Source organism: Megalobrama amblycephala, linkage group LG13 (genome assembly GCF_018812025.1).
Source record: "Megalobrama amblycephala isolate DHTTF-2021 linkage group LG13, ASM1881202v1, whole genome shotgun sequence".
Classification (NCBI taxonomy): Eukaryota; Metazoa; Chordata; class Actinopteri; order Cypriniformes; family Xenocyprididae; genus Megalobrama; species Megalobrama amblycephala.
Window position 1 is genome coordinate 33,731,085 of NC_063056.1, and position 20,531 is coordinate 33,751,615.

Below are 20,531 nucleotides of genomic sequence, written 5' to 3' on the forward strand. Positions count from 1 at the left end.
CCCCAAAATAGCAACACGCCAACAACGTGCCTGAACACACCTTGTAAACAATGTGGCGCAGGACGTGAAAATGATAACTGCGTTGGGCTGAAACTAGCAAAGAACACTCGCTTCATGACTGATGCCTTATTGCACCGGGTGTATGATAGAATTGGGCTTGATTGAAATCTGTGAAAAATGTATCTAAGCTTTATCTAAGAAAGGTAGTCCTGTCCAAATAGGGTTAAAGAAACTTTTGTGGAAATATTCTGAGTTTTTATACATTTTCAGACTGATCATTTGCCTGAAAGATGCATAAAAATTCATATATGCCAGGGAACAAGGCGAACTATGACAAGCCACAATCGATACAATCACCTAGCGGCAACCATGCCAATCACTGACATTTCAACAGTACAATCTGAAAAGGTTACGCACAGGGTGAGTCAAATGTGATGGCGAATCGATGATGTGATGAGTATGCATAACAGACTTTTAGAAACCTAGTGAGCTTGGCCTGGAATCAAAGTCTTCCTGGTGCATTCTAGCCCTTCCCATTAACCTTTGAAACAGATACTCTGAACAGCTGGTCAGATGTCTTCCTGTCTGGCTGATCTGATCAACGGCGTCTCCTCACCTGCAAGCTTTCCTCAATGAACCTGCTCCTTAGAGCATCTGCTGCTGAGATCCTGTGTGAAGAATCCTTTTCTAACATACTGGAAACACAGGAACAGAGAGAGAGAAAGAATTATGTTTAAGACCTCATGAAATGCTGATAGTTTTAGCTGAATGCCTCTAAACCTGCTCGGAATTTGCATAATCTGCTTTGAAAAATGGCTGAATCAAACAAGCCACTGATCTGTGTCTATCTACTCATCCACAGTGGGCAGACAGACAGATATAGCTTGGGATGACATGGGCCCGATTCGTGCCTGGAGCAGGGCAGCATCTGTTTCTGGTACCTTTGCATTAGGGAGTTGAGCTGCTGAGAGTATGTTTCTGGCAGGGATGGAGTAGGTCCCTCCACAATCTTCAGCACCACAGCCAAGAAGTTCTGCCCCTCAAAAGCATGCACCAAACAGCACATCTCATAGAGGATACAGCCTAAAGACCTGCACCCAGAGAATAATGAAAAAAATTGTGACAGTCCAACCCAAAAAATAAAAAGATGTTTCAAACCTGAATGACTTTCATTCTTCTATGGAACGCGAAAGACGATATTTAGAAGAATGTTGGTAACCAGGTTTCAGATTCTTTTTTCATTTATTTTTTTTCCCCCATACAATGGAAGTCAATGGGAACCAAAACTGTTTGGTTACAAACATTCTTCAAAATATATTTTATGTTCTGCAGAAGAAATGCATATTAGCAGCCATGATCATTTTAGCATATGGAACACAATTAGTGAAACTATTTGATCTTAAAGATCTCAATAGAAAGATTAGGAACACCTGGGTTAGTGTGTAATAAATTAAGGATAAAAATAGAATAAATAAAATAAAATGTGTGTACATATGTGTGTGCGTAAATAAAATAAAATGAAATAAATTAAATTAAAATAAAACCTCACATGAATTACACATTATTTCTGGTATAATTTCCACTTGCACTTGCCCTAGTTGAATGGTCAAACAAATAGAGAGGAAAAAAAAAGAGAAGAATAATTTGTATAAGGATGTCTCTATTTTAGCTCATTCTCTTGCTCTCTATCTCTATTAAGCAGCACAGTGACCCTCTTCCTTCAGTGTGTCTCGTACTTGTGTTCTTGCAGGCTCGAGAGTACAGAGTGAAGAGTCCAATTCCCAATAGGCTGCTTTACGCGTCTGAACAGAGACCCTCGGCTCTCGGTGGCACATACACATCGAAGTGAGTGTGTGAGGAAACGCAAGGCCCTTAAATTAGCAGCTAGTGCCTGTAGCCATTTGGCAAATGAGATTGCCTTCTCTCTCCTTCATTCTATCTTATTGTTTTCTAAACATTTTTCCCTCTCAGTTTTTCTACTTTACTACTATATGCTGTTATCTCATTATTTCCCAGTGGATCTCATCTCTCTATAGGTTCCCTCCCTTCATATATCTTTATATATATTTCAGCACATAGTGTGAGTGGAGGGGAGAGGACAGAGATCTGGTGATATTAAGGGGCTGTCTAGCTTGGATCTTGAAGGGGGATCCCCGCCTTTCTGCCTTTGAAAACATCTTATGCCATGAATTGATATTCCACCCTTACCACACATACACAGCTCAGATGCAGATTGTTACAGCTCAATAAGCAACCGGAGATATCACAATTCATGTTAATTATGCTTGCCATTTTTCGCCCGCATCCTTAACTATGCCTGATTGCAATTTTCGGTAAATTTTTAAAGTTAAAATTACAAAAAAAAAAAGCACTGACGAGATTTAATGGACTGCCAGAACTCGCAATTTGACAGCAATCAGACATAATACCTCGTTACTTGCACTTTTGCATAATGCATAATGATGAATTGTTTTTAAAGTTTATGAGTTTGACTCTGTGAGGGAATAACTTTGCAAGTTACTTGGTGAGAACTAAAACTGCTTGAAGATATAAATATCAAAAGTCAAATGTTTGGATGCACCCACTCATTCTTTACTAATCACTATTGTCACATTTTAAAATAAAAGTCATAAATAAGTAACAAGGGATTATGAGGATCCTTGTGAAACATAGTTAGTTATGTCTTAAGTGAATGTAAACAGTTGAGAAAGAAAACGCGTGTGTAACAGTATGTTGGATACCAGCAGTTTTTAAAGGGGACCTATTATGCCCCTTTTTTTACAAGATGTAATATACACTATATTGTCAAAAGTATAGAGAGTATGCATCGACGTCACTTTCCCGCCAGAACGTGCTCCATCAGCTGGACTGAGTGGTAAAAGAACCTGCTGCATGACTGGATTTAATAGGGGAAACTGCGAAAACTCGAGTAAAACAAACGATTACACTAAAGGTTGGGCTCGAAAGTGTTCCTTATAACATGTCAAAGAAACCTAATCCATGGATATTGACGTGCAGCCAGGAATCGCGTTTCTTGACATTTATATGTGCCTGATTTCGACGCCGGGGAAATACAAAATCTACCTGTGAATATTTTATATAACTACAATATGGGTAGGTTTAAATCCGAGTAATCAGTTTTATCAATTACATATATCGTCATATTGTCGAGCCCTAAAACTTGTAAAGTTTTTGACAGTGTTTATATAAAAACACCCAATTATGCAAAATAGAAGATGTTAAATATTTAATTGATGAGTTGTCAACACAATATATAACAATACAATATATACGGTATGATTTTACCTCAAAATCCAACAATTTGACACAAAATCATAACTGCTAATCCATGTTTCTCTGCCTAGAGTCCAGTTGTTTCTGTAAATTGCAGTGATCCATTTGCTTCTTTTTTTCTGTAGCTTTTGGCACTCTTTAAATATATACCTCAGATTTTGTGTCAAAGCTATTTGTACAGTCAATCACAAAGCTCTTTCCCATTTTGGAAGTGTTTTGTGTGTTTTTCACTCAGTCTTTGTGCCACTCAGTGGGCGTGACCACAGTCATAAAGGACGACGGTGACGTCACGTGCATACCCTCTATTGGGACACCCCTCCAAATAATTGAATTCAGGTGTTCCAATCACTTCCATGGCCACAGGTGTATAAAATCAAGCACCTAGGCATGCAGACTGCTTCTACAAACATTTGTGAAAGAATGGGTCGCTCTCAGGAGCTCAGTGAATTCAAGCGTTGTACTGTGATAGGTTGCCACCTGTGCAATAAGACCATTTGTGAAATTTCCTCACTACTAAATATTCAATGGTCAACTGTTAGTGGTATCATAACAAAGTGGAAGCAATTGGGAACAACAGCAGCTCAGCCACGAAGTGGTAGGCCACGTAAAATCACAGAGCGGGGTCAGTGCATGCTGAGGCGCACAGTGCACAGAAGTCGCAAATTTTCTGCAGAGTCAAGAGCTACAGACCTCCAAACTTTGTGTGGCCTTCAGATCAGCTCAAGAACAGTGCATAAAGAGCTTCATGGAATGGGTTTCCATGGCCAAGCAGCTGCATCCAAGCCTTACCAAGTGCAATGCAAAGCATCAGATGCAGTGGTGTAAAGCACACCGACACTGGACTCTAGAGCAGTGGAGACTTGTTCTCTGGAGTGACGAATCACGCTTCTCCGTCTGGCAATCCAATGGACGAGTCTGGGTTTGGCGGTTGCCAGGAGAACGGTACTTGCCTGACTGCATTGTGCCAAGTGTAAAGTTTGGTGGAGAGGGATTATGGCGTGGGATTGTTTTTCAGGGTTTGAGCTTGGCCCCTTAGTTCCAGTGAAAGGAACTCTTAATGCTTCAGCATACCAAGACATTTTGGACAATTTCATGCTCCCAACTTTGTGGGAACAGTTTGGGGATGGCCCCTTCCTGTTCCAACATGACTGAGCACCAGCGCACAAAGCAAGGTTCATAAAGACATGGATGAGAGAGTTTGGTGTGGAGGAACTTGACTGGCTGCACAGAGTCCTGACCTCAACCCCATAGAACACCTTTGGGATGAATTAGAGCAGAGACTGCGAGCCAGGCCTCGCCAACATCAGTGCCTGACCTCACAAATGCGCTTCTAGAAGAATGATTAAAAATTCTCATAAACACACTCCTAAACCTTGTGGAAAGCCTTCACAGAAGAGCTGAAGCTGTTATGGCTGCAAAGGATGGGCCAGCTCCATATTAAACCCTATGAATTAAGAATGGGATGTCATTAAAGTTCATGTGCACATAAAGGCAGGTGTCCCAAAATATTTGGCAATATAGTGTAAGTCTCAGGTGTCCCCAGAATGTGTCTGTGAATTTTTAGCTCAAAATACCCCACAGATTATTATCTTTAAAATGCAAATGAGCTGCTTCTTCCCACCCCACTTTCCAGAAGAGGGTGGAGCCTTTACAGCTTGTGCTAGTTTGGATACTACAGCAGCAACAATTGGAGTGTGGAGAACCTCACACTGAAACACAGCAAGTCGAATTCTCAAAGATGGATCAATACCAACTGTTTGTCCAACTTCATATTCAGAACATGCAAGTAGTGCACATTATATTTTGTGAATGTATGCAAATAAAACACCATTTAAAAGTGAAATTTGCAAAATAAATCCCCTTCAAAAGTGACAGCAGCCTAATAAACAACATAAAAATAAATGTCCATCTAACAACAAATGACAAAAAGAAAATCACCCACCGCTCTTGACTGAATAACTTGTGTAACTTTGATAACGATATCTATATTTAATTTATACAGTTAAGACTATGCAGTGTTATGTTACATTTAATTACTTCATTCAATTTCTGTATCTGAAAATTGAAATTAAACTTTTGGCTGTAAGTGTACTGTATTTACAAATGTAAAACCCAAAAGTCCAAAAAAAAGAAAAAGAAAAAAAAAAAGTCTTGGTTAAGAATAAATGACTCAATTGTTTAGTTATTCATACCAGATGTCTGATTTAGAGTCATATCCTCTGTGGCTGAGGGCTTCAGGGCTCATGTAGTACGGGGTACCTGTGAAGGTAGTTGCCAGATCACATGACCCCATCAGCAGACAAGATACACCAAAGTCACCTTTAAAGAGGGTTTAAAAAAGTTCCATCAGCAAAAAGTCATGGCAACATGATATGTTTTTCCATTACTTTAAAGGTGCCATAGAATGCTTTTTCACAAGATGTAAAATAAGCCTAAGGTGTCCCCTGAATGTGTCTGTGAAGTTTCAGCTTAAAATACCCCATAGATTTATTTATTTATTTATTTATTTAGTTTTTTAACTGCCTATTTTGGGGCATTATTAAATATGCGCCGATTCAGCTCGTGTCCCCTTTAAATGCTCGCGCTCCCCGCCCCCAAGCTCGCAACTCTATAATACATTGCATAAACAAAGTTCACACAGCTAATATAACCCTCAAAATGGATCGTTACAAAGTGTTCGTCATGCAGCCTATCAGATCGTTTAAGTATGGTATTTATTTGGATGTTTACATTTGATTCTGAATGAGTTTGAGGCTATGCTCCGTGGCTAAAGCTAACATTACACACTGTTGGAGAGATTTATAAAGAATGAAGTTGTGTTTATGAATTATACAGACTGCAAGTGTTTAAAAATGAAAATAACGACGGCTCTTGTCTCCATGAATACAGTTAGAAACAATAATAACTTTAACCACATTTAACAGTACATTAGCAACATGCTAACGAAACATTTAGAAAGACAGTTTACAAATATCACTAAAAATTTCATGATATCATGGATCATGTCAGTTATTATCGCTCCATCTACCATTTTTCGCTGTTGTCCTTGCTTGCTTATCTGCATAAAGTCTGCTTATTCGGCTGTGCACAGTTCCAGATGTTAATACTGTCTTGTCTAATGCCTTGAACATGGGCTGGCATATGCAAATATTGGGGGTGTACATATTAATGATCCCGACTGTTGAGTCACATTCGGCGTTATGTTGAGATTCACCTGTTCTTCAGAGGTCTTTTGCACAAATCAAATTTACATAAGGAGGAGGAAACAATGGTGTTTGAGACTCACTGTATGTCATTTCCATGTACAGAACTCTAATTATTCAACTATGCCGAGGTAAATTCAATTTTGAAAATTTGATGTTTATCTGCTTACCCCCAGGGCATCCAAGATGTAGGTGACTCACACACTGGATGCTCAAGGCAGTTGGACATAGTGTTGTATTAGAGGTAAAAAATGACATGAATACTGTTCGGTTTCTCGCACAAACCGATCGTTTCATGTCTTAGGACATCAATGTGTCATCACGAGCCGCAGGGTTTAATTTGGATTTGTCTGTGCATGTTTTTTTTTACTCTTATAGATGGAATTCCCATTGACATGCATTATAAGACTGACAGACTGCAACGTTTGGAGTTAAAAATCATCATGTGTGTTCTACTGAAGAAACAAAGTCACCTACATCTTGGATGCCCTGGGGGTAAGCAGATAAACATCAAATTTTCATTTTTGGGTGAACTATCCCTTTAAGTTTTTAAATAGAATTAGGGGGATTTTTTTTTTTTTTTTTTTACTGTGTAACAAAATTAGGAATATTTAATGAAATGTTCAGTTTAAACTAACAAACACTATAAAGGCCACAAAACAAGCTTTTATATGTTGAGATTATTTGTGAGATTACCATGCACATTCTCATTGAGATTCTCACTTGAACATTAATTTTTGAGTCACGGATAGTAAGAAAAATGAATCACGTATGAATGACTCAATCTAAAGAACATACAAATAAATGTTAGGCCAAAAATATTCTTCCAAAAACTGTCCCCAAAAAGTGCTTAAAAGAGATTCAGCTGGACAAACTTTATAATATTGAGCAATGCTGGAGATATGTGAATTAGGAGGTACCAGCATGCTTTAGTTTACAGCATAAATGACACGTGTACTGTTATAGGATTATTATTGTTTCACTTCTTTTTTTTTTTTTATTCTGTAGTTGTTTTGTCATCATAGTTTGTTGTGCGGATGTTCAGCACTCACATTCTTAATGATGTGCTTGTTGATTATAAAGCTATTGAGGTTTATGTGTTACTGTAAGTGTTGAGAGTCTACAGTATGTGTGTCTTCCTGTGTTAAAATGTAATGAAACATCATTAGGTTAAAAGATGTGCTCTTTTTTGGGGGGGAAACAAAAGCCTTGCAAGATGTCATCTCCTTCAGAGCCAAGCAGTCATTTAAAATGTAATAGACAAATGAAAGCTTCCTTGGTTTGTTTACTGAACATCTGCTGAAAAAGAGATCTGTGGTTCCTTTGACACGAATGAATTGGATGCTGTAAATGAGACATTTAACATTTAGTGAACGTACAAATACAAGTTGGCTGAGGTACTGAGGACAGTTGTTGTACACTTGCTGGAAGAACTCCAAAATTTCAATGCATCGTGAAAGTTTTTTCATAGTGCAAAAATAAACATTTTAGCTGTGCCAGAACTTGAAAATATATTGCATAATTCTGAAATGATATTATGAGTTTTCTCAACATTTCATTTTTTACAGTGACCTGAGAATTAGTTTGAAGTAAACCCTGTTGTTTTGGCAGGCGAAGGCGCAAATTGACGTAAAGCAACACAAATGCACAGATTAGCGTTCAAGTGAGTCTGCTGTATGAAAGGACTTCATCCTTCAAGAACACACAAATCCATTATTTTGCACTGAAATGAGCTAAAAGTGACAACTTTATGCTGAGATGACAAAAAAAAAAAAATGTATGAAAGGAAATTTTTCGGTGCACCTATTTATGTTAGAAAAAATAAAAGTGATGCTTATCTGCCTCAGAGAAGAACAGCTTCATTCTGTCTGCTGTGGCTGACCGGCATACTTTTTATACTAGGTAATGATCCTGTTTCTTTGTAGATGAGTGTCTTAACTGTCATAAAAGAAGGGTCTGTTATACCAAATGGGAGGTGTTTGGGCTTCTGGTGTCATTAAAAGTCGTTGCAAGAACATCAGAAACACATCAAGCATCCTGTGAAGAAGAGCTTACCTATCTTAACAATGTTCTTCCTTAGAAATATATTTTTGGCCTTTAGATCTCGGTGAAGTATTCTCCTGTTTAAGCAAGATAAACAAGAATCAATAGACACAGAAGTGGCAAGAATCAAGGATTTAGAGATGTGCTGCTCAGTTGTGGGCATATTTGTATTGCAAAGTGCACATTTTTGTGTAAGGGCGAGCTATAAAAGACATAAAACAAATAATTTTGAATGTAAAAATAGAAAATAGGTCAGTTATGAATTATTCACAGGGAAAAAGAGGAGAGTGTTCACCTCTGATGTATGTAATGTACTCCCAACAGAAGCTGACAGAGCCATTCACAGACCTGAGGCTCTGATAACGTCCTGCCTGTGCGTTTTAGCTCTTCCAACTTACAGTCCAAATCTTTGTCCTAAGGAACAGAGAGAAAATAAAAAGGCAAAAATGTTAAAAATGAAAATCCATTCTCTTTTGCATGAAGCACTGGGACGATGTCTATATAGCGCAGACAAAAAGTAGATTAAATAAACAGTCTTTGTTCCCAAAAAGATACTTCAAAGAGTAATACTGTGCTTTTTTGTCTATTTTACTATGTGTACATTCTCTCTGATCTTTCTTTGTTTGCATTAGTGGTTTGCGAAGTCATCCTTAAGAATGTGAGCCTTTGGGCACCTATTTACACTTCAGACAAAACCCACATTTCCCTGCTCACACGCACACTGGCAGCGCCAGTCACGATGCCCAGAGTCTCCTGAGACTTCTGCAGGGAGCGTGAGAGAGAGGAAAAGAGAAAGAGACAGAGACCCCACTGCTAATGATCAAAGATGATTAAAAATAATTTTGAGCGTCAATTAAGAAGATATTTCCCCCTAAAATGAATATTCTTTCATCATTAAAGCCTACTCAATGTCATTTCAAACCTGTGTGATATTTATTTTTCTTCCATGGAGCATAAAAGAACAAACTGCATCGTGCTTGCAGCTTTACTGCCAAAAGAACCGAGATGGCAGTCAAATATAACTTATAAGTCTTCTCCCTGTCTCTCTTTAGTAAATGAGTTTGTTCATGTAAATGATTCACTGGTCAAATAAACAAATCCCAAACCTGTGAACCACAAAAGAAGATATCTGAACCGTTTTAGTCCATACCTTGAAAGACCAAAACAACATTTGACACCATTGAATTTTATTGTGTAGTATGGCCAATATACATTCAAACAAAAAATTATTCAGACATTTTTTATATATTTTTACTAGTGGGTGCAGGACACTATAGTTCATTTATGTAAGTGAGGATAGCAAAATAAAGTAAACTGTGACATATTACACCCAAAAATTCTTCATACAGTGGACTACCAGTAAAAAAATTGGAACCAAAGATTATTCAGACACTTTGACCTGACCATGTTTTGCTTAAGTGTTATCTGACATAATTAAAGGTGCCCTAGATTCAAAATTTGAATTTACCTTGGCATAGTTGAATAACAAGAGTTCAGTACATGGAAAAGACATACATTGAGTTTCAAACTCCATTGCTTTCTCTTTCTTATGTAAATCTCATTTGTTTAAAAGACTTCCGGGAAAACACGCGGATCTCAATATAACACCGACTGTTACGTAACAGTCTGGGTGTACGCCCCAATATTTGCATATGCCAGCCCATGTTCCCAACATTATGAAAGGCATTAGACAAGGGCAGCCAGTAACGTCTGGATCTGCACAGGTGAATCAACAGACTAGGTAAGCAAGAACAACAGCGAAAATGGCAGATGGAGCAATAATAACTGACATGATCCATGATAGCATGATATTTTTAGTGATATTTGTAAACTGTCTTTATAAATGTTTCGTTAGCATGTTGCTAATGTACTGTTAAATGAGGTTAAAGTTACCATTGTTTCTTACTGAAATCACGGAGACAAGAGCCGTCGCTATTTTCATTTTTAAACACTTGCAGTCTGTATGATTCATAAACACAACTTCATTCTTTATAAATCTCTCCAACAGTGTAGCATTAGCAGTTAGCCACGGAGCACAGCCTCAAACTCATAGAGAATCAAATATAAACATCAAAATAAATACTTTACTCACATAATTCGAAGCATGCATACAGCATGCATGACGAACATCTTGTAAAGATCCATTTGAGGATTATATTAGCTGTGTGAACTTTGTAAATGTGCTGTAATATAATCAAGAGCTCGTGTGGCAGGGAGCACGTGAAGAATTAAAGGGGCGGCGCGCTGAAAAAAATCAGTGCATAGATGCCCCAAAATAGGCAGTCAAAAAAATTTATTTAAAAAAATCTATGGGGTATTTTGAGCTGAAACTTCACAGACACATTCAGGGGACACCTTAGACTTATATTACATGTTGTGAAAAAGCATTCTTGGGCACCTTTAAGATTAATTTTTTCTGACACAGTTTAACTCTGAGATCTTGTCATATTTTATTAGCATTTTTTAAAACTATAGTGAATAAGCTATATTAATGAATGAAATGTTCAAGGTGTCTGAATAAATTCTGGTTTGATTGTACATACATACTGTATATATATTTAGAACATTTAAACTTATTGCAATTCAAACAATAAGAGTTTAAATGCTCAACATTGCAAATGAGATCCAAAGCTATAACAGAGGGAAAGTTTAAAACAACAAGAGAGCATTTTTCATTTTTTGGGATAAACTATTTCTTGTATGCATAATAATGGAACTAGAATGAGCATATAAAACTGAAGCATATTTAAGGATCTCTGTTTTCACCAAGTGCCGCCAAGAAAATAATCAACCCCACTACTGATACGACTCAAGCAGAGCTCAGTTTGAGCACAACGCTGAACTAAGCACCCCTCATTTCAATAACAACAGACATTTGTCAATGTCTCAAGAGAGTGAGTTAGAAAAAATCTTAGAAAAGTCTTCTATCGGTAATGCAGTGAAAGGCATAAGGATATACTGCAGGCTTACCAGTTCATTTGAAATGTCTTTGGATAAGCCCTCCTGTGCACTGCCCGAGGGAAGTGTTTGCTCAACGTAAGTGGGGCTCGTTACACGTCCAAGCGAAGGATGAGTCGCATTATGAGTGTAATTGGGATTGGGCTAATTTGTCACCCCCATAATATATTTATCTACGGTTATGACCATCATCACTCAAAAAGTCTCCTCGAATGCTTTGAAAAAGCTTTCTATGCTTTTCATGAGTGCAAAGGTTTAATTGAGCAATGAATTTTGAAATAAGCATTGTAGCATGAACAGAAGTAATGAAATACTCCCTGTAGGCCAGGAGTAGCTCCATTTCACTCACTACAGAAGAAAGTGTTTTCATTTATTAAAATCTCATGGATCTCACATGAAACATTGATTTTTTTTTGAGCAAATGCATCTAAACCAGGCATGTCAGAGAGCAATCTCTATAAAAGGGTAGGACACAAAAAGAGTTATTAGTTATTAAAGTTTGGGGTTAGTAAATTGTTTTTTCTTTTTGAAAGAAATTCATACCTTTATTCAGCGAAGATGCATTCAATTGATCAAAAGTGCCAGTAAAGACGATAGTGTTACAAAAGATTTCTATTTCAAATAAATGCTGTTAATTTGAACGTTCTATTCATTAAAGAATCCTGGAAAAAAAATATCAGTTTCCAAAAAAATATTAAGCAGAACAATCGTTTTCAACATTGAGAAATATAAAGTAATGTTTCTTAAGAACCAAATCAGCTTATTAGAATGACTGCTGAAGGATCATGTGACACTGCAGTTTTGCCATCACAAGAATAAATTACATTTTAAAATATACTGAATTTTTTAAATTGCTCTAATAAATGCTTTGGTGACCATTGGGAAATCTTACCATGCCCAAAACTTTGAACAGTACTGTTTAATTCATTTGCATTATATTTTATTTATAATTAAGACAATACATTAAAATAATATGATAAGAAATACACATTTGCAATAACCAAGCAGCATAAGCTGTTTTTAACAGCTAAAAATAACTGGAAGCAAATGACACCGGAAGCCAGACACATTAAATTTACAAATGGCCGCGCCTGTTCTTACCTGAAAAATGAGGTGGATAAGACAACTATTATATTGACCAGTGCAATAAAAAACACTGAGTGCCCTATTCATTATTTCCAAAAGATGCAGTCAAAATCTACTTGATGCAAAAATCTCTCAGTTTGAATGGCGCTTCTGGTCTCAACCCTCTCTTGAGGTGGGAGTTTTATTGGCACAGCTGGTGGGGTGAAGACTGGCCTGCTGAAGGAGATGAGATGACTGGCATGGACAGATCTGAGTCACATCACTGGAGAGAGAGAGCAGAGCGCCATCATTTATCAGCTAGCAGTTACCGTTCAACCGCTCAGGTGCAAAGTGCTCAGGGGCAATCAAATCACTTTCTGTATGTAAGTGTCTGTGCATGTTCCTGAAAGGGCAAAGGGCTAGAGCGTAATATGGCTTCCCATGCCCTAATGATTCCCACCCAGAGCTGTTTCTATCAGGAAGTCAGGCACAGGCAAAGAATCATTCCTTTTCCTCTCTCGGTGTGTCTATGGCTTCAGTCTCTTAACATGGAGACATGACATTTATCCAACGGAGTAGGAGGTAATGAGATCTGCAGTGAGTCATGTAGAGGAAATTTGCTATTAATTTATAACAGAATAGCTTTCTTGTGACTATATCAAAGGCACCATTTCCACAAATAATTGTATGAAGGTATGCCAGACCATTAGTAAACACACATAGCCAGCTCCATATTTGTACCCACTACCCATTATGATCTTGAATACAGTCACAGACCATCCATTTAACTCATGCATATTTGCTTCTTTTTTCTTTTTCTTTTTTTTTTTTAAATCTGGCAGTCGATGGAATAATTAAGGTTTTTGAATTGTGACATTTTTCATGACAATTAAGGGCATTTCCCCCTTGAATTCTCATTATTATAATGGGAAAAATCTCATTCTCACATTCTCAATGTAAAACAGTAAAAGAAAATTACCCAGTCTAAACACAATGATATTAAAAAAAAAAAAAAAAAAAAAAAAAAAAAAAAAAAAATTATATATATATATATATATATATATATATATATATATATATATATATATATATATATATATATATATATATATATATATATATATATATATATATATATACAGTACAGTCCAAAAGTTTGGAACCACTAAGATTTTTAATGTTTTTAAAAGAAGTTTCATCTGCTCACCAAGGCTACATTTATTTAATTAAAAATACAGTAAAAAACAGTAATATTGTGAAATATTATTACAATTTAAAATAACTGTGTACTATTTAAATATATTTGACAAAGTAATTTATTCCTGTGATGCAAAGCTGAATTTTCAGCATCGTTACACCAGTCTTCAGTGTCACATGATCCTTCAGAAATCATTCTAATATGCTGATTTGCTGCTCAATAAACATTTATGATTGTTTTCAATGTTGAAAACAGTTGTGTACTTTTTTTTTTTTTTTTTTTCAGGATTCCTTGATGAATAGAAAGTTCAAAAGAACAGCATTTATCTGAAATACAAAGCTTCTGTAGCATTATACACTACCGTTCAAAAGTTTGGGGTCAGTAAGAATTTTTATTTTTATTTTTTTGAAAAGAAATTAAAGAAATGAATACTTTTATTCAGCAAGGATGCATTAAATCAATCAAAAGTGGCAGTAAAGACATTTATAATGTTACAAAAGATTAGATTTCAGATAAACACTGTTCTTTTGAACTTTCTATTCATCAAATAATCCTGAAAAAAAAATATTGTACACAAATATTTTGTACAATTGTACACATTAAATGTTTCTTGAGCAGCAGATCAGCATATTAGAATGATTTCTGAAGGATCATGTGACACTGAAGACTGGAGTAATGATGCTGAAAATTCAGCTTTGCCATCACAGGAATAAATTACTTTGTGAAATATATTCAAATAGAAAACAGTTATTTTAAATTGTAATAATATTTCACAATATTACTGTTTTTACTGTATTTTTAATTAAATAAATGTAGCCTTGGTGAGCAGACGAAACTTCTTTTAAAAACATTAAAAATCTTAGTGGTTCCAAACTTTTGGACTGTACTGTATATATATATATAGGGTTGTTTACCATTTTACACAGAATCCTATGTAACAGAAAGCAGTTAGACACTTGCACTACATCAGAAGATCAAAGATCAATGAGTCTCATCTTAATTATAGTGAGTGTCTGTCAGATGCAACTCAACCGACATGGACCACAATGGCAAACATGAACAAGATGAAAGAGAAAAGAACGAGGAGAACTGGAAGCCGGAAGCAGAGATATGCTTTCATTCTATTCATAAGCTTTTTCCTCTTGCTTTATTCGAATGTTGTAGATCAGAGTGAGCTTTGCCACATTGAGAAGGAGAAAGACACAAGATCAATTTTAGGGCCTATTCTTCATCCCATGTCTCTAGGAGAAAGGAACTCGATGCACGTGCTCAGCACAGGAGGGATCTTCCTTAATCTATGTACAAATGAGGAGCTGCAACTCCCCATGACATGCAGTAATCCAGATCACAGAGAACACAATCAAAGCAGCATTAACATTAGAACGTTTTATGGCATCTGTCATCTTTTATTTCTCAACAGCTTGGAAACAATGTGGAATCAACAGCTGGTAAAAATACTGTTGTGTTTCATTTTCTTCTGAGTTTCATTCTATTCTGCTCCAAAGCAGCCAATGTGGCACACTTCACAAGATTTTTAATTTAATTGACTATACCGTCCTGAAAACAGAGATGGCAAAACCATATGATATTGTAACTTGGATAGTATAAAAACTTTCCTATTAAAAACATGTTTATGTTTAGTACTGGTAAGATTAATAAGTTCACCAACTCTATGTCAGTGTTCTCATATAGTCATGTTTGATATAAAGAAAACATAAAATTCACTTTTGTGAATGTTGGACATTTGAAATTGGGCCATGAACTATCAATTCAACTCCTGCAGATTCGTGTTTTTAAAAATTAAGGTATAATTAAGGTTTTTGTCCTGATAAATATATACATTTTTGTCTTTCTCATTATCGTAATATAGTGATGAAAATTATCCAGTCCCAATCATTTCTGTACAAAATCCAATTCAGTACAACAAACACTACCATAATGTGTATCTAGTATTTAAATAAAAAATTTTAAATGATAAAATAATAATATAGTGTACACCAGCTCACCACCACAATGGGGAAGAACTTTTAACGTGGCATAGTTGTTAATGCCAAACGGGCTGGTCTGAGTATTTCAGAAACTGTTGATCTACTGCGATTTTCACACACAACCAACAATCGGTAGGGTTTACAGAGAATAGTCTAAAAAGAGAAAATATCCAGTGAACGGCATTTCTGTGGGCGAAAATGCCTAGTTGATGCCAGAGGCCTTCCAAAGCATAGGGCAGAGATGACATGAAACCGGTCTGACCTGATATGTCTTAATAAGCAAGGAAAAGATGAAAAGATCAGATGGTGAGATTGAAGGTACAGAGATGAACGTGACCTCTGGGCGATGTCAGGATGCTCTCGGCATCTCTGATCCATCACTGAACGCAGAAAAGGATCTACAGGGGTGAAAGAGGAGCTGGACAGTGCAAGTAGAGTAATGGAAAGCTGGTGAGGAGCAAATAAATCCAGAATTATAACTTGGAAGCCAACCAAATGGGATGTGCAACTCATTTTACCTCCGTAATGTGATTATGTGTTTACAAAGGTAAATTCAAAGACAAAGAAACGATCAAGTTATTACTCTATGACTTTTTGCACTTATAAATCCTTCACAACAAGACCAGGAGCATGTCATTTATATTTCATGTTGTCTTTAAAGTGATCACATGTACATTTTTCTAAAGGCTTAGCCCTAAGAGAAGGCATGTTCCTGAAGTAACCCTTTCACTCACTTTCATTAAGAACGTCTCTGCATAGTATTCAAATCCCAGTGTGTCTTTCAAGGGCAGTAAGACATTTGCAAATTGTGATCACAACAGGTCAACATTGTTTACTATTACCAGATCAAGTGACTTGATCAGACCTGGCTATTATGACTACCAGAGACCAAAGGAAACCAAACCTGTTGTTCCAAGAAGACAGTTTACCTCACAATACTCAGTGATGATGCAGAAGGCGTCTCTCTCCAGGAAGCTGGTGTAGAACTTAAGGATCGCAGGATGGTTCAGCTGAGAGAGAAGCTGAGCCTCTTGAATGGCATGGACCGTCTCATTGGGTTTCAGATCACCAACAGGAATCTCCTTCAGCACCTTCCTGCACAATAAACCACAGTAAAAAGAGTAAAATCATAGAAAGAACATATCTTGATTTGAATTATAATGTCTTAGCATCAGTAAGAGAATCTTGTAATTTCAATATAATTCAATACTGTATGCAATACACGCTGAAATAAGTCTGCAAAATAGATAGAGCAAAAATTAAAATTACTATATTTAAAAATGTAATTTATTCCTATGATGGCAAAGCTGAATTTTCAGCAGCCATTACTCCAGTCTTCAGTGTCACAAGAACTTTCAGAAATCATTCTAATATGCTGATTGGTGCTCAAATATTATTAATTATTATTGGTGCTCAATAATGTTATTATTATGGGTCTTATTATTATTGTTATCATTGTTGAAAACATGGTTTTTGTTGCTTAATATTTTTGTGGAAACCATGACACATTTGTCCAGGATAATTTGATAAAAAAAGTAAGAAAGTTCAATGAACAGCATTTTTTTTTTTTTTTTAAATAGAAATCTTTTGTAACATGAAGTCTTTATAAGTCACTATAAGTGTTTTCCTAAATACTTTTTCTTTTGATCAATTGAATCAGTTTTTTTTAATTACCCTAAACTATTGAATGGTAGTGTATCACGGTTTCTACAAAATATTAAGCAACACAACTGTTATTAACATTAATAATAATAAAAAAAATGTTTCTTGAGCACCAAATTAGCATATTAGAATGATTTCTGAAGGATCATGTGACACTGAAGACTGGAGTAATGATGCTGAAAATTCAGCTTTGACATCACAGGAATAAATTACTTTGTGAAATATATTAAAATAGAAAACGGTTCAGTAACACTTGTTCATTTGTTAACATTAATTAATATATTAACTAACATTAACTAACCATGAGCAATACATTTTTTACTGTATTTGTTAATCCTTGTTAATGTTATTTAATAAAAATATAGCTGTTCATGTAACTTTACAGTGCTTTAACTAATGTTAACAAATACAACTTGTATTTAGTAGTAAATGTTGTAATTAGCATTAACAAAGATTAAAAAATGCTGAAGAAGAGCAGTTCACTATTAGTTCATGTTAACTAATGAACCTTATTGTAAAATGTTACCAACAGTTCCTTTAAAGATTAGTTCACTTCTGAATGAAATTTTCCTGATAATTTACTCACCCCCATGTGATCCAAGATGTTCATGTCTTTCTTTTTTTAGTCAAAAAGAAATGAAGGTTTTTGAGGAAAACATTCCAGGATTCTTCTGCATATATAGTGGACTTCAACAGGGTTCAACGTGTTGAAGGTCCAAAATGGAGTTTCAGTGCTGCTTTAAAGGTCTCTACGTGATCTCATGCCAGGAATAAGGGTCTTGTCTAGTGATTAAAAAAAAAAAAAAAAAGTATATACTTTTTAACCATAAATGCTTATCTTGCACTAGCTCTGCGACGCACCACGCATTACGTAATCACGTTGGAAAGGTCACGCATGACGTAGGTGGAAGTACCGCAGTAGGGTGAAAAACTTCAATCTAATTTTCTCCTCCAACTTCAAAATCATCCGATATCATTATTTTAGCTTTTTTTTGTTGTAAAGGACATTTGGCTTAATCTTTGCACGTTTGCTTTGTAGACACTGGATCGGTACTTCCGCCTACGTTGTGCATGACCTATGTAAAGTGATTACGTCATGCGTTCAGATCGCAGAGCTAGTGCAAGACAAGCATTTGTGGTTAAAAAAATATATAAATTTGTATTTTTTTTTTTAGAAAATGACTGATATTTTCGCTAGACAAGACCCTAATTCCTCATCTAGGATCGCATAGAGCCATTTGAAGCTGCACTGAAACAGCAATTTAGCCCCACTGAGGACGACTATATGGAGAAAAATCCTGGAATTTTTTCCTCAAAAAACGTAATTTTTTTTCGACTGAAGAAAGAAAGACATGAACATCTTGGATGACAAGGGGTTAGTAAATTATCAGGAAATTTTCATTCAGAAGTGAACTGTGAAGTGAACTTAACAATATTACTGTTTTAACTATATTTTTGATCAAATAAATGCAGCCTTGGAGAGAAAAATGTAATTGTTCTTTTGACCGGCAGTGTACTTTATCAAATGACAGAAACAGCAATAAAACTGGAGTCACAAATTGAACAATGTGAATGTCCACCACAGTCAGTCGCATTCATCATTCCTCACATTATTCATTTTGTATGTGCATATTCTCTTCAAGCATTCTACTTTGACAGAAAGCACTAGATTGACAGCTAATCCAACTGGGAAAATAAAAACAAAGTTGTTAAAGAGTGATATAGGCTGTGGGTTTTTCTCTCAAGAGCCCTCCAAATCAAACTATTCATCTCATTGCCTGTTTAGCCTTTAATTTTGCACAGTCTCTCTTCAATTTCCTACTGTCTAGAACCTGTCTCCAATGCTCAGATGTACTGTGTTTATATAAGTGTCACGTTCTTCAATTACCAGCTGTAGCCTGGCCACAAAAAATGTCATTTAGGGAAGAACAGATTGTTTTCCCTGACCTTTTCAAGCTTGGAGGGATCGGGAAGCCAGGGCCACACTGTAAATTTAGTCTGTCATTAGCTTACAAATGATGAGGGTTCTTTGTAATTATTCTGCTTTTAGTGATGAAATAAAGGGAGAGACACCAATTGATAGAAAGCTGCCTTGGCTTATGAGTAGAAAGAAGGAATCAGCCATCCTCTGATGCATCTCAGATGAACGACACCCACAGCCAGACTGATTTAAAAATCTGAGAAAATCCATCTGAATAAAAACAATAAGCATAAATTATCATGCCATTATTAAATTCTAAAAACTGATGGTCTTGAATTATGCAGAACTTGTGATCATAAGCCATTTTTAAAAACTAAGAATGATCTATATGATAATTGGAGAGAAACTCTGTGGAGAATCATTTTTCCTCCAGTAGGCAGCAAAATATGATCGCCACGTCTGCCGATCAAACTTTATGCACTTCATAATTCAAGTTAAAGGGACAAATAGGGAATGCTCAGAGCGGCTAATTGAATCCCATCGGCTTTTAGCAAGAAGAAAAATGCAAATGAGCATTTAACACAAAGGAGGGATTTAAAATCATATTTTAATGACCGTATTTCCAGACCTTAAGGAAGCTAATCAAATACCACCAACAGAGATGAACGCACTTGCATCTGCCTCCTGGTTTTGCTGTAAATTGGTTCTCGGCTCGTTGAAGGAGAACTCTCATTTACCTCTCCTCTCTCTCCTTCTAAATTCTGTTCTTTCCTCTTCCTACTTGAAAATCATTACAGCAAAGGGAACAGGTAAAGTGCACTTCAGCAGCTCAATGCTGGCCTTGGATTGCTCTCATTCTTCATGTTTTCCTGGAAGCTGAGACACGGGCCTAATAGCTAATGTGTTTTTAAAGATGCAGAAAGCAACTCCTTAATGGAGTCGCTCAAATTCTTTTATCACTGGCGGCTCAGGTCGTTCCAAACTCATATGACTTGAGTTATTTTGTGCTGGTCATATTTTTGAATACAATAATAAGGAGTGGGCACTGGAGCCTTTAAGCTCCAAAAAGGAAGCAAAATTACCATAAGATTCATAAAAGTCATCTATGTGATTAGTGTGCTATACAGGTGGGGTCACATTAGCGACATTTTGGTGAGAATTCAACGCCAAAAAACAAAAAATTCACTGTCAATAGTGTA

The 20,531-nt window shown here is 36.2% G+C and overlaps 1 protein-coding gene across 5 annotated transcripts in view; it reads right to left on the minus strand.

Annotated features, from left to right (window-relative positions):
* nek11 (NIMA-related kinase 11) overlaps window positions 1–20,531 on the minus strand; it is an 84,144-nt gene that overhangs the window by 49,129 nt on the left and 14,484 nt on the right. For all 5 annotated transcript variants that reach the window (XM_048153572.1, XM_048153568.1, XM_048153569.1 and 2 more), the window contains exons 3-8: window positions 16,679–16,844; window positions 8,836–8,954; window positions 8,553–8,617; window positions 5,487–5,613; window positions 942–1,091; window positions 617–695 (exon numbers count right to left, since the gene is read on the minus strand). In XM_048153572.1, coding sequence (XP_048009529.1) covers window positions 617–695; window positions 942–1,091; window positions 5,487–5,613; window positions 8,553–8,617; window positions 8,836–8,954; window positions 16,679–16,844 — 706 coding nt within the window. The remainder of the gene's footprint in view (window positions 1–616; window positions 696–941; window positions 1,092–5,486; window positions 5,614–8,552; window positions 8,618–8,835; window positions 8,955–16,678; window positions 16,845–20,531) is intronic.